The sequence below is a fragment of the Molothrus ater genome, chromosome 20 (assembly GCF_012460135.2).
Source record: "Molothrus ater isolate BHLD 08-10-18 breed brown headed cowbird chromosome 20, BPBGC_Mater_1.1, whole genome shotgun sequence".
NCBI lineage: Eukaryota > Metazoa > Chordata > Aves > Passeriformes > Icteridae > Molothrus > Molothrus ater.
In genome coordinates this window covers 5842360-5855300 of record NC_050497.2, presented here as the reverse complement: position 1 = coordinate 5855300, position 12941 = coordinate 5842360, and the positions used below count along the sequence as shown (strand labels likewise).

The 12941-nt window shown below is 43.9% G+C and overlaps 1 protein-coding gene across 1 annotated transcript in view; it reads right to left on the bottom strand.

Annotated features, from left to right (window-relative positions):
* Nucleotides 1-12941, bottom strand: part of CIZ1 (CDKN1A interacting zinc finger protein 1) — a 26096-nt gene extending 13155 nt beyond the window's left edge. Inside the window, exons 1-5 of the mRNA XM_054516984.1 lie at nt 12912-12941; nt 5905-6078; nt 5450-5580; nt 3462-3577; nt 824-990 (exon numbers count right to left, since the gene is read on the bottom strand). Of these exons, the coding sequence (XP_054372959.1) occupies nt 824-990; nt 3462-3577; nt 5450-5580; nt 5905-6078; nt 12912-12941 (618 nt within the window). The remainder of the gene's footprint in view (nt 1-823; nt 991-3461; nt 3578-5449; nt 5581-5904; nt 6079-12911) is intronic.

The following is a 12941-nucleotide window of genomic DNA, read 5'->3' as shown; positions in this document are numbered from 1 at the left end:
GGCAAGCTGACATGGTCAAAGAGAGCAAGGTATTTCAGTTCCACAGGCAGCCAGGACACGTCTCCAGAGCTTTAAGCAGCAGCTGTAGGAAATCCAGCTGCTTGCAGAGGGTAGGATCATGCTAAAGGAACTCTGGCAAGAGGTGCATGGGCAGGGAAAAGGATAGTCCAAGGTAATTCCCCTTCTTTTGACCATAGAGTCCAAGACTGTGAGTTTACCTTATCCACCACATCTTTTTGACAGAATGGGATGAAATATGCCAAAGCTAATCTAAGAGGAGGCAAGTAGCAGTCCACCCAAGAACTATTTCCAGGATACAAAAGAGGTCTTAATTATGGAAAGTGAGAAAGGTTTTGACAAAACAAGAACTGTAGATTTTACAAAATCCACAAGGACAAATCTTAAAAAGTGGGAAACAGCCCAAAGAGGCAGAGTGTCCATAGTAGGAGCAAGTTGTTTGGGAACAACAAACTGCTTTGGAAAAGCAAAGCACTTAGCCAGGACTTCTTCTGTTGTAATTACTTTTAAGCTCATACCTCTAAAGGCTCCTTTTATATGCTAGGTTTAAACAGTTCTATCATGGAGAATTCTCTCTCTTGGGCAAGTAATGACAAGAAACCTTTGCATCGTAAATGTAAATATGGACCACAAAAGCCTTTGGGATGGAATGATTTCTGCATTTCTGTGTCAGCAGCATGGCACGAAACATTTTTTCTTTGTAAGGCTCTCTCCCTTCTCCTTTGTACTCCGCCTACTGCACACTCCACAACTGCAAATGTAAAAGGAGCACAAAGCTCCCCAGAGTAGGAAAGCACAGCCCCACCTTGCGGAAGGTCCGGTTCTGCCGCTGGAATGGGAGGCTGGGGAAGCCCAGCCGAGTTGGCTTTAAGGAGACCCCAACAGGTGGTGGTCCCAGGAGGGAATGTCTTGTAGCCTGAGGGAAGAACTGCTGCAGTGCTGGCGCTGTCATGTTAAATCCACGCAGGTTTCCTATAAATGCAAACACAGCGTTTCACCACCCTGTGCTGTGCAAAGGACAGAGAAAATCTTCCACCTGAACAAGCAGCAGGTGGGGAAGGGGAGGGGAAGGGCTCCTCTACATGCGACCCTGTCCTTTACTGGGCACTGCATAGGTGCCCTGTGCTCTACCCTCTTCAGCACACAGAATGATTTGATGTGATAGCAACCATTACTATGGATCAGGCTATTTAATTATAATTGCCACTCGAGGCAAAGATCATTAGAGCAATTATTTGATCTGAGCACATTAGCACTCATGTTTGCAACAGACAAGGTCTCGTTTTACAAAAACTCTCTGTAAAAAAACGAAAATTCACCCCACATTTGTGCAGCTGACTGCCCACACCATAGCTTGAAGCTCTTTAAAACAAGCCAGTAAAAGCATTTCATTTAAAACAACACCAAACTTTAAACAAAAATCCCACAGTCCTCTCTGCCACCTGGTTGTCATGCAAGCTCAACATGTCAACCTCAACTCTGACACTTGAGACTCTGCCATTTCCAATTATAATGCTCTGCTTTCTGAACAGTTCAGCATCCACAGACTATTAACCAAGTGTCAAAAATTTCTTCTGAAGACAGTCCTTGTCACTCCCATTTCAGGTGTGAGGGAATGGAGGGGCCCAGATGCCTCAGCTATACCCTCAGAAACCATCCATCATTCAGGGAACCTGGACTTAAACTGCCATTTTTTCTCTCTCACTTGAATTAGTGCATACTCCAGCCTTTTAGCAGCCGTCAAAACAGGGAGCAAAGTTTGGAAACAGGCACCCAACACCCGAAAAACCAAGCTACACTCTTAAAAGCCTACAACACAATAGGAAGTACTCCCTATGTTTGTCTTCAAAAGCAATCTAATCTATTATTACTTCCAATATATAATCCCTTATTGTAAAAGGGCATAGCTATATTAAAAAAAAAAATTAAATCTAACACAAGAAATCATCTTCTGCTCTCAGTTTGACACCTTTAAAGAACCACACATCTGTTTCAATTTGAAGTATTTATCTTTTCCTATTCCCACCGCTGAAGCCACACACAGCTAATGAATTATTTATGCTGATGCTTCCCAGGGACAGAAATGGCAGAGCATCAGATATTCTTACATGTAACCCAAACCTGAATGGCCAAAAAATTCATATCACTAAAAAGGGCCACATGGACATTGGCAACCATATTCCATGTTACCTGTGGCTACCTGAGGTAGGTGATTAAGAGAAGTCACAACTTCATGGAGAGGTGAAGAGGAGCAACACTAAGACAAAGTGCATGTAAAGTGTTCATTAACATATCTTATCCCACTCTATCTAATTAGCCCCAAGCCCTTGGCACATTATTTAAATACAACTCCTCAATAAAAGATTCAGGGAAAAACATCAGCTGACTGCAAACGTATCTAGGAGCATGACTGACTGAAGGCTGGAGTTACAATTTTTCCTGACAACGATATATGTACACTAATCATCAGAGCATGGCTTGTCCTTTCTCACTGCCACTTTCCCTTCAACCTGAGAGAGATCTGTGGAGAGCCACTGGAGTCACTAGAGAGCCCTCTCATTAAATGGGCAAGAGAGAACAAAAGGAGAGTTAACGACATGCAGAATAAATCTTTTGTCTTCACATCTGGACATGATTCACAGGCAAGGTAGAAATTGCAGGCATTAATCTAGACTAGGCACTTGAAAACTATCCCAGGTACTGATTTTCTGTGTTGAAAAGAACTGTCAGGTTAAGATATGAGCAAAAAATAAAAACATATCTTTATTCCTATTATCTTTACATTAGTAATTCAATTATTAAAGCAGCCTCATAATTTGTTTTGAAAACACAAAAAGAAAAGGAAAATCCACTTGTACAAACACAATAATGGAAAGACAGAGATATTGCCCACCATAGATATTACAGTTGTTTCAGGGAATCAAAATTTCACAATACAACTGACACCCAAACCAACTTCTACCTTAATATACTGTATTTGTTTGTACTGCACTAACTTTGGACAAAGACAAGAATCTACTGCAAACAAGGTTAGCGTGTACGTAACAGATAATTAAATAAATGGCCTTAACCTTGTAAGCAAGAAAGACAAACAATCAAAATCTCAGTATCTGATCTAAATATATTGATGAAAAAATACTTGCTCCATCATGCCTAAAAGGGAAGGCATGTATTTAGTATCTAATCTGATACCTCCTAGTGCTATTCCCAGTTGTGAACAGCTGGGCACATGTGATTTTCAACAACTGAAGAACCTCTGTTCTGACGACTACGGACTAATTTAAAGAGAAGATGGGAGAAAAGAAAAAAAAAAGAAGACAACAAACAGAACTGCCAAGTACAAGAACTGCACTGGTTCAGCAGGAAATAGCCATGGTATGGTTTCAGTCCAAGAGGATGATTAAATAACTCCAGTAAGTAAGCGTTTCCCATAACGACAGTACCTTGCATCTGCTGCATGAGTAAGGCCCGCTGAAGCATAGGATTGGCACTGAGCAGCGATGGCTGATTTGTTGCCCGTAAGCTCAGCATCTGTTGCTGCTGCGGCGGCGGCAAACCCCTGGAAAAGAAGGAATCAATCATGAGAACCCAATAAAAACTGTACCCTTCCATTCCAGGCATAAAATAGAGGGGCAAACAGCTGAAAGGCTGATATACATGCATGAAAAGACACCATGCACTGGCGATGTATCCTCTTTCCTCCACTCTCCTGGAATTTCCAAAGCTGACAGATTGTCTATCAAAGAATTTGAGGTCAGAGACAACTCCTTAGCACCAAGCCCACATAGAGCCTCCCAAGCAGCATAAAAAAAGCCCAGGAGCTGACTGCGGTTCTACAGAATTATGCAGCACCCGTCAGGAGAAATGAGTGATCTAGATCAGCAGCTACATTTAACACGACAACAAAAAAGTTCTAAAAAACAGGGAGTTTTTGCAGTAGCTTAGAGCTCGTTTTCCCAAAATCAACACCTCCCACACGGAGCCAGACAGGTCAGAACTGTCAATGGTGCCCCCTAACTGCAAGAACCAGATGGAAAAATAAAGCACGGCCTTCATATTTAAAACACGAGGAGGAAGAAGCAGCGGGGAAGAACTCTCCAGTTCTAAGGAGGGTGGAGCAGACGTAAGAGAAAAGTCTGAGGAAACTGGCAGGCACTTCTTGAGGCGATTGCAAGGTCAGGCCCACCTCTATGCACGCTGCTGACACAGCTGAATCTGTCAGAGCTGAAGAGAGGTACAAACAGGATCGAAATACCCACCCTGACAAAAAAACCCAACCCCTTTAACAGAATTCACAGCAGCTCATCTTCACATTTGCTGCTCTAGATTGTTCCAGTCTCTGAGCAGAGATATTTATACCGCAAAAATCATACTTTTAAAGGTGTAAGATGCAGCCGTGCTATCTAGCAGTCAGCCCCTTACTGGCATTTTAAGTGCGGCTTTTTTTATAGCATAAAATATATAAAAATGGTAAAAAGATTTGCAGGTTCATATTTCTAGTAAAAACGAAAATTTCCCACGCTTACCTCAGAGACAAATGCCTTATAAGGATAAAGTAATACAATAATTCCTTAAATAACAAATTAAATTTCTTCCTAAATTCACATTCCATTGCTTTGAATTTGCAAAGAATAAGTCTTTAAAGATAACAGAAACTGCAAATAAATGCATTATTTCAAAGAATTTGTGCTGGTTTTACAAGTCTCAGCTCATCGGGGACAACTGCTCCTATTTAAGTTGTTTCACATCTTGCATTTTTTAAGGAAAACCGTGTTTATTTTCTGGCAAATGTTCTTTCTCCATTTCACAAACAAAACACAATTTTCTCCATCCCGTCCCTGCCCCACCGTGCTCAGCCTTAGCGCTGGTGCCATTGCAGAAATAAGTTCAATCATCGCACCCACACCAGCAGACCCAGCCAGAGAAAGCAAATAAATAAATAGTTTAAGTTCAACAATAAAACAATAAAGTGCTCGTGTCTGCTGAGGGTGGCTCTGCTGAGTGCTGTGTTTCTGCAGGAGAAGGCGTTTTCCCCGAGCCCCGGCTGCCCTGCCCGCCCTGAGGGGCTCGGAGCATCCACCCACCCACCGCTCCCACACGGACTGTCCGGGTCACCCACGGGCTCTCGGGGACTCCAGCCCCGGAGGGCGGACAGGGATACCCGGAGCGCTGAGGGGACACGGCAAGACCCCACAGGGGCCGCCGCCCTCCCTCCCACACCCCCGGGCCCCCTCGGTGCCGCCAGGCTCGGCCCCGATCGCGGCCCGCGCCCCCCAACCCCCGCCCGCCTCCCTTTGTCGCCTTCCCCACCAGGGGAGGGCAGCCCCGCACCGGCCCCGCCGCGGCGAGCACGGACGGAGCGCGGGGAGGCGGAGGAGAGCGGTCCCCCGGGACAGGCCCCGGATCCCCGGCCTCGCGTAGCGGCGCTTACCGGCCTCCCTGCTGCGCCGGAGGGTGGTGATGGTGCTGCTGCTGCTGCTGGAGGAGGTGCTGGAGCTGCAGCAGCTGCTGCTGGAACTGCTGCTGGTTGAACATGTCTGGGGAGCCCCGAGCGAGGCGAGCCTGAGACAAAATACGGGAGGGCGAGGGAGGCACCGGCTGCGGGGCTGGCGCGTATCAGCCCAGCAGCCATTGAGCAGAGGAGCCGCCGCCGCTGCCGCCCATTCATTCACTGAGCCGATCCCCCCCTGCCGCCTCCTCCTTCCCCCCGGGGTCATCGCAAGCGGCAGCCTGTGGAAGAGGTTTCCAAACCCCACCTCCCAAAACCCGCTCCCACCCTCCCCTGCCCGCGGCGCCCGCAGCCCGTCCCTGCTCCCCGCGGCGGGGCCGCGCCGGGACCCGCAGCCGCTTCCCGTCCCTTCGCCTCCTCGCCCCGCCGACACTCACGGCGCAGCCCGCGGCGATCACCGCTCCCCGCCCGCCGCCTCCATCTTCCCGCCGGGGACAACAAGCACCTGCCCGGCCCCGCTCCCCGGCCCAGCCCAGGCGGGAGGCAGCTCCTTGGGCAGGGCTGCGGGACAAGGCCGCACCCGCGGGGCTGGGGATCGCCCCCGGAGCCTCCTCTCAGGTCGCCCCAGCCCGCAGCACCTCCATCCCTCATTCCCCGCGCAGAGGCGGCATTGAGGTTCCCTGTCCCTCGAGAGGGCTGGGAGGGAATGGACACCATCTGCCCAGGGCTGGGCAGGGAATGGAATAAACTGCTGCACAGGAGCAGCAGATGGCATCCAACAGCGTGGGCTTTCTGCTCTTTGTTGTTTTTTTTTTTTTTTTTGGTTCTGTTTTTGTTTTTTGGTTTGTTTTTTTGGTTTTTTGGGGGTTTTTTTTGTTTGTTTTTTAATAGTCCAGGGAATCTTTGGTAACCATCTCCCCGAGAAGATGGAAAAAACCCAAAGCAGCCTCTGGCCATTTGCTGTGGTCACATCTTGGCAAGCCTATTATGAGAACCTGGAAGAAAACAAACAGGGACTTTTGTAATATTGCTTTATACTGTAGACTGAGATGACTTCTCTAGCAGGTCCGTCCCCTCCCCTTTTTTTTTTTTTTTTTGGTTTGTTTGTTTGGTTGGTTTGGGTTTTTTTGGCAGGGGGTGGGTTTGCAGCAAAACCTTTCGTGCACAGCCTGTTTTCCATAGCAAAATTAATTTTAAGCGCTTTCAGTACACACAGGCTCTCTATAAAAATATACTGTGACTATAATTTCTTCTTATGCTAAACCTCAGAAGGATCAAGATGCATTTCTGATCCTTGCTATTCCAGAAAATCCATCCTGAAATAATTTGCTTTATAGTCTTTTTATTCATGCCAGTAAAGACTACTTGATTCATAAAGTCCTTGGAATTGATTTTTACCTGAAAGCATTGTAAGCTGAATACAGACAGTTACTGGTGATATACAGTTATAATTAATAATTTTAAATGCAGCAGCATCATATGTTGATTTTTCCTTTGGTCCTTTTTATACATCCTGATTTTACAATCATCAATTTGGAGATGACCATCCATATTAATCAATGATGAGCTCTGTTCATGTTCAGAGCCCTTTACGGCTGTCTGCACACAGAGAAAATGCTTTCCTGTTAAGCATGAAAACTTAAATGTCATCCTAGGCAACACACACATGGAACAAAAAGCATGCATGGAGTCTTTTAAAAATAATTTTGCATAGTTCATCCTCTGCTCCTGTAATGGTGCTGTTAGAGCAGCCACTGGCCTGGCTGGTTTGCAGCAGTGGGGACGAGGGTTAATCCTACAATCCCAGTACATAAATTAGCCAGACCTGGGGAAGGCAGAATTCAGGCTGTATAGATAAATGTAAACCTGAAATTGATGTCCTCTGTTCTTAATTCTACACCTAAAGCTCTTGTAAGTATTCTCTGGATGTTCCCTTTGGAAACCTACAAACTGCCGTACTAATGAAACACACAAGTAACTACGTTTCTTCACTGTCAGGTTTTATGTTCTGACGTAGTCTAGAGGCTCCCGTCGTAGACTGGGCTTTTCTCTCTGAGGCCCTATGTACAAATCATTAAATAAACAACATTTTTGAATTTATAAATAGTCCATAGGTCTACTGCCTTGAACAGAAATCTGGACATGGATTTAGTCCTGTGCTTGCACAATGCAAGACAGGACTATGGCTATAGGAAGCAAAGAAAGACGTGCTGCTCCATCAACCTACAACCCAAAGACTGATTTCAGACATGCCTTTATGTCCAAATGTGAACATCACACCTACCAGAGAGGGTTTAATTGAATGCAGAAGAGAAAGCTCCAGATTCAGGTAATCACTCCATTTAGTTTGAAAGTCATACAGAGATATAAGGGAACTGCAGAAAATTGGGTTAGGATCCTTTCCTTCACTACAAGCAGCAAAACAGTGTGTCAGGCTGACAGCTGAAAGATGCTATCAGTGCCTAGTGGTCATTGGAACACAGACCTTGACCTTCCATCCACTGACAGTTGTTTTTTCCTGCAAAGAACATCTCCCTTTGAACAATTAAGCAACTCACTACTCAGTGTGCAGTGGCAAATAAAGCTCTTAATAGGAGAATACACAGAACCTTAAAAAGAGCCACAATGCAGACTACAGCATTATCACTCAAAATCAACCCATGTATCCCCTAGGCTTGGGAGTGCCTCATTGGCAATGGGAGTGAATAAAAGAGAGTAAGATTTAGAAGTTCAAGGTAAGAGAATGACCCAGAAAGCCTCCTGCAATGCAGAGACTGTAGTCAGTGGAGTTGTTCGATCATGACTATAAGGCAACCTGCACTATACCTCTGTATGATTAGATCAGGGTTATGAAATCTGTTGGCAGATAAGAGGACAGAGCATATGAATGCTTTTTATTCAGGAGCTGGATTGTATTATACAGCCAAGTTTTTGCTGGGCTATATGAATTTTTTCCAGGGACTGGATCAGGCATGCAGATAACCAGAGATTTCTAATTTCCAGCATATGACTGCACTGTGCAGTTTTATGTTTTAATTTTGGCTTTGAAAAAGACTTGGTATGCAACCTTTGGTGAAGCCACATCACTTTTGAAAACCCAAGTTTTCTCAGTGCCTATGACAGCACCAACATACTGCGGTGCCCACAATTTCCTCTGCAATCTGCAAGGATGGTGTGATTACTCATCCATTTCACCAGGATATAACTAGTTCTCACCATAATGTGTTTAAGGCTCACAAACTTCTTGGAGAAAAAGCATATGGAGCTTTAAAGTACTTTCTTCTCCTGGTTTGGGGGCCTATCTATTGAAAGAATGGGTCAAGTTTCACCAGACATGCTCTTAACAGCTGATATTAGTTACTGGAATTACACTGTTTTCCATGTCTGTTTTATCTGGAGGATGACTGGATTCACACAACATTTCAAACCAAAATAATCTGTGAAGTAAAGGCTGTTTTCCCTCGTCCTTTGTAATATAGTTCTAGAAACCTATTCTTGATATTTCTTGATGGGCAGGACAGGTCCACAAGAGGTAAAGATAGTTTTTATATCCATTTTACCACATGGTCAGTCAGCTCCTATTAGTGATTTTCAGTCTCACAAGATAATATACATATCTGGAGCTATTTTATGATCTCTCACTAGATGCAGAAAGCACAGAGAACTCAGCTTTGTTGCTCTTAAAATATTAATTTAAACTCACATCCTTGTGCAGATCCCATTCTTAATGGAGTATAACATTCAGCTTCTTTCTTTCCTTATGTATACTCTGGCTTCTAGAGAGTCACACTCACAATAATACTGTCCTAGTGTCTTATGCACCAGATTTACCTTCTTTACCCCTTTTTGGGGGATTTGCACATCAATTCAGTTTAAGTACAGAAGATGAAGAAGCATTTCACTGTGTTATGCTACAAATAAAATACAATATATTTGAAAACTCAAAAATTAAAGGCTGTTTTTCTTTCAAATAGCTTCTGCAATTAATAGGAGCATTAGAAATCAACTTTTTTTCTCTGAGCAACTGATACCACAAGAGATGGATGATGTTACTACTACTGTAGTAGCACTTAAGTACCTATAAAATAGATACTTAAACATTTTCTATCTCTATAGGCACCTTTAGATAGTTATGGAAATTTAAGAGGCTAATTTTAGTTAATATTTTTAACTATTGATCAGCTGTATTGTGTAGTATTAGTATGGACAATGACAATCCTAGGCCAGTTTCTTTTTGGAACTTTTAACCTCTGCTTTTAAACATTCAATTTAAATTCTTACCTGTGTTTATAACTATTTTTAGGAACCCCAAAGGCCAGAATTGTCCATTTCAAGATCCACAGTGAAATATTCTAAACATTCCCACTACCTGGAGTCAGCAGAAACAGTTTGCAAGTAACTTAGAGACTCATAAGCTAATTGCATTCCACATTTTTGCCTCTTTTTTTTCTCTGAGGACTAGATATGTTATTTTTGCAAGGGCAAGGAATGAAGGACAGAATCCAGCTCTCAAATGTCTATTTCTAATTATGCTAACTAAACTGGGAGTCCTATTTGCATGAGGTGACAAAATCAGCATACACAACTGTGGTTATGTTGATAGCCATACATAGAAACACACATATGCTTGGCCACATGCATTTTTAGGGATTCATGTTAAAGTACATTCAGAAATATTTATAGCACTAGTGTGGGGGGGGGGAATCTTTCATTCCTCTTGTTTTTCTTTGTTAACATCTTCAGTTTTTCTACTAAGATTAAAAAAAAATATTTTCCCTATTCATTCCAGTTACTGAAATACCTTTTGTTTTTCTTGCTCTGTCTGCTGCATGCTGCTAAGTCACAGGTAGGAGGTATTACAGAATCAAAAGGTATGTTTGCTGAGAACATCCTTGCAACTCCGTTTGTGGCAGGAGAGAAAATGGAAGGCTCTAGGAGCGATTCCGAGTGCCTGCAGTTCACTTTTTCATCAGCGGGAGGTGTAGGTTTGTAACGCTTCAGAAAATCCAAGCCTCGCTGCCTGGGATGCTCGAGGTCAGGCTCTCTGGGCTGAGCGGCTGCAGAAGCGTTCAGACTTCACACTGGAAATGAATGGTTCAGGGTGACAATGCAGGCAGACACTGGAGCTCATTTGCTTACAAATATCTCTGCAGGACAAAGAAGCTGGAGCAGATTCTGTGCATCTCTCAGTTTTACACTAATATTGATGCATGTAAAGGTCGCCAATATTCTGCATGTTTTATCAATTCCATCATTCCTTTTGTTCCTTTCTTATGCACCTGGAGAGCACACTATTATCTCCCCTCATCCCTCCTGTCCAGTTTTGCCTGTTAAGACTTCAATTAGGCCAAAACCCCCCATATATCCCCCAAAGAACCACATTTCCTAAGTATGAGTTTCACAGAAAAATAAAACTAGATAGCATAGGAAAGAACACCTGCAAAGAAGTCATGCATGACCCTTTGTACTGTATGAGCTCCTTAACTAGCAACTTAAAGCCTACTTTTCCCCTCAGTTTTCAACATCAGCTGTTGATGTACTGTATTTTCAATAGTCTTTCACAAACATTTCTCAAAGCAAATGGACTAGTTTCATTTTAGCTTTGCCAAAAAATGGTATAACCTGGGTGATTATTTCTAGAGCCGACTCACCCAGAACAAAATACCCCCTCAGAGTACATGGGGACAAAGCTAAGGAGTCAATCTGTGAGTGAAACCCACACCCAAAGACTCCATAGGCTGCAACTGACCCAGAAACAAACAGTTCTCCATGAGTTAGCAGGGACTGATGGCCCTCCCAGGTCCACAGATGTGGGGGGAATGTGTCCAGATGTGTCCACCAGGTGAGGCTGGTCATGGCCACTGAGAGTTTTTAGTACAGCTGGTAAATTGTGTGAGGTGATTGAAGTGATGCAACTGGGCAATCTTTCTCTGTATTGCAGCTGGTGAACTTCAAGTTACAGCAGGCTCTGGGAAAAGGATGGTTTTCTTCTTATGGTTCCTCAAATAAAGCTTCAAAGACCCTCATGGTCTAAAGTTCCCTGAGCTTCAGCTCTGATCCAGGGAGGAAGGTGACATCATTATTTGAGCCTTTGATACTCTTCACTGTTCTTTTTGTGGTGACCTCTTACAAAGAGCAGCTATCCATAGCAGTTTTTTTCCAGAATCCTTCAACATAATTTATCAGAATGGCTGCAAGGATGCTCAAAGGCTTTTGTCCACAGTCTATATTGAATTTCTTAAGCTTCTTTCTTGAGATTTACTGGGTAATTTGCCGAGAGGAAAAAATAGCATTGACAGCCCCCAAAACTGCCCACGTATGCCCTACAAAGGTGTTACCCCTACAGATGGAGCAGCTCCCTTCCCTTCCTTCAGTGCTCTTACCTGCACACTGATGATGTGTTAAAGCATGGGGCAAATTCATCCCTCATCATGGCTGCCTCAGTTTCTCTGTGTGTCCACATAGGTATTTTTGCATGGATTAAATTTGATGGACATCTGTGAAATATTCATCATAATTATTATAACTAAAAAGCTGCTGGTTAAAACAAAACAGACAGCTCAAAATCTGTTGCAGTTTTTTGTATTTCGTTTCCCCCTCCACCCCCATCTCTCTCTGAGCTGTGAATAGGAGTCTTGGGTAGCACGAACTGAGAGGTGTTTGAAATGCAACATTCTCCATCCTTCTGAGTCATTGCTAGCCATCAGATGCTTTTTTGAACACTTGTTTTCATTGCTATACTTTGAAATCAAATATGGCCTCATGTTATATTCTTATTAAAAACCCATCCCTTTTAAAAACCTAAAACCAAGCTCTTCCCTCTTTATTGCAGACAAGTAATTTTAAAAACAAAATCTGGGTACGTAAAATGAAGCACCTGTTTCCATTTCTCTAAAACAAGCCTGGCAACAGATCTACTGTTTTACAGCTATAAACAGAAATTGATACATTTTTCATCTGTGTTTGAATGAAGCAGCAGAATCATAGAATGAGTTGGAAAGGACCTTAAAAAACATCTTATTCTAACCTCTGCTATAGAATGGGTTGGAAGGGACCTTAAAAGGCATCTTATTCTAGCCTCTGCCATTTTATTCTAGCTAGATGCTCAGAGAGTGCTAGCGTTTTGCATACCTCCAGTTTAATCTCAAGTGTTTCCTGTATTCTGGTGATTTCACGAGTGCTGCCTTCACACAAAGCTCTCCTGTACAGGTGCCAGCCCATTCCCAAGTACTGTCACCAAACCGTGGTGCACTGACTGAAGGGTGTGGCTGTGAGGATCAAATAGTGCAGGCGCAGTAACCAAGCCATGAGGGTACTTTGATCACATTTTTCCTGTTCTCTGGCAGCGCTGCACAGCTGGAGGCAGGGAATGCCACAGGGACCGTGGCACCGTGCTGGTGGCTCGGCCTCACGGACACCGCCACTGACAGTGGGCCGGGCTTACCAGGCTGCGCATCCACAGCGGCTGGGCCAT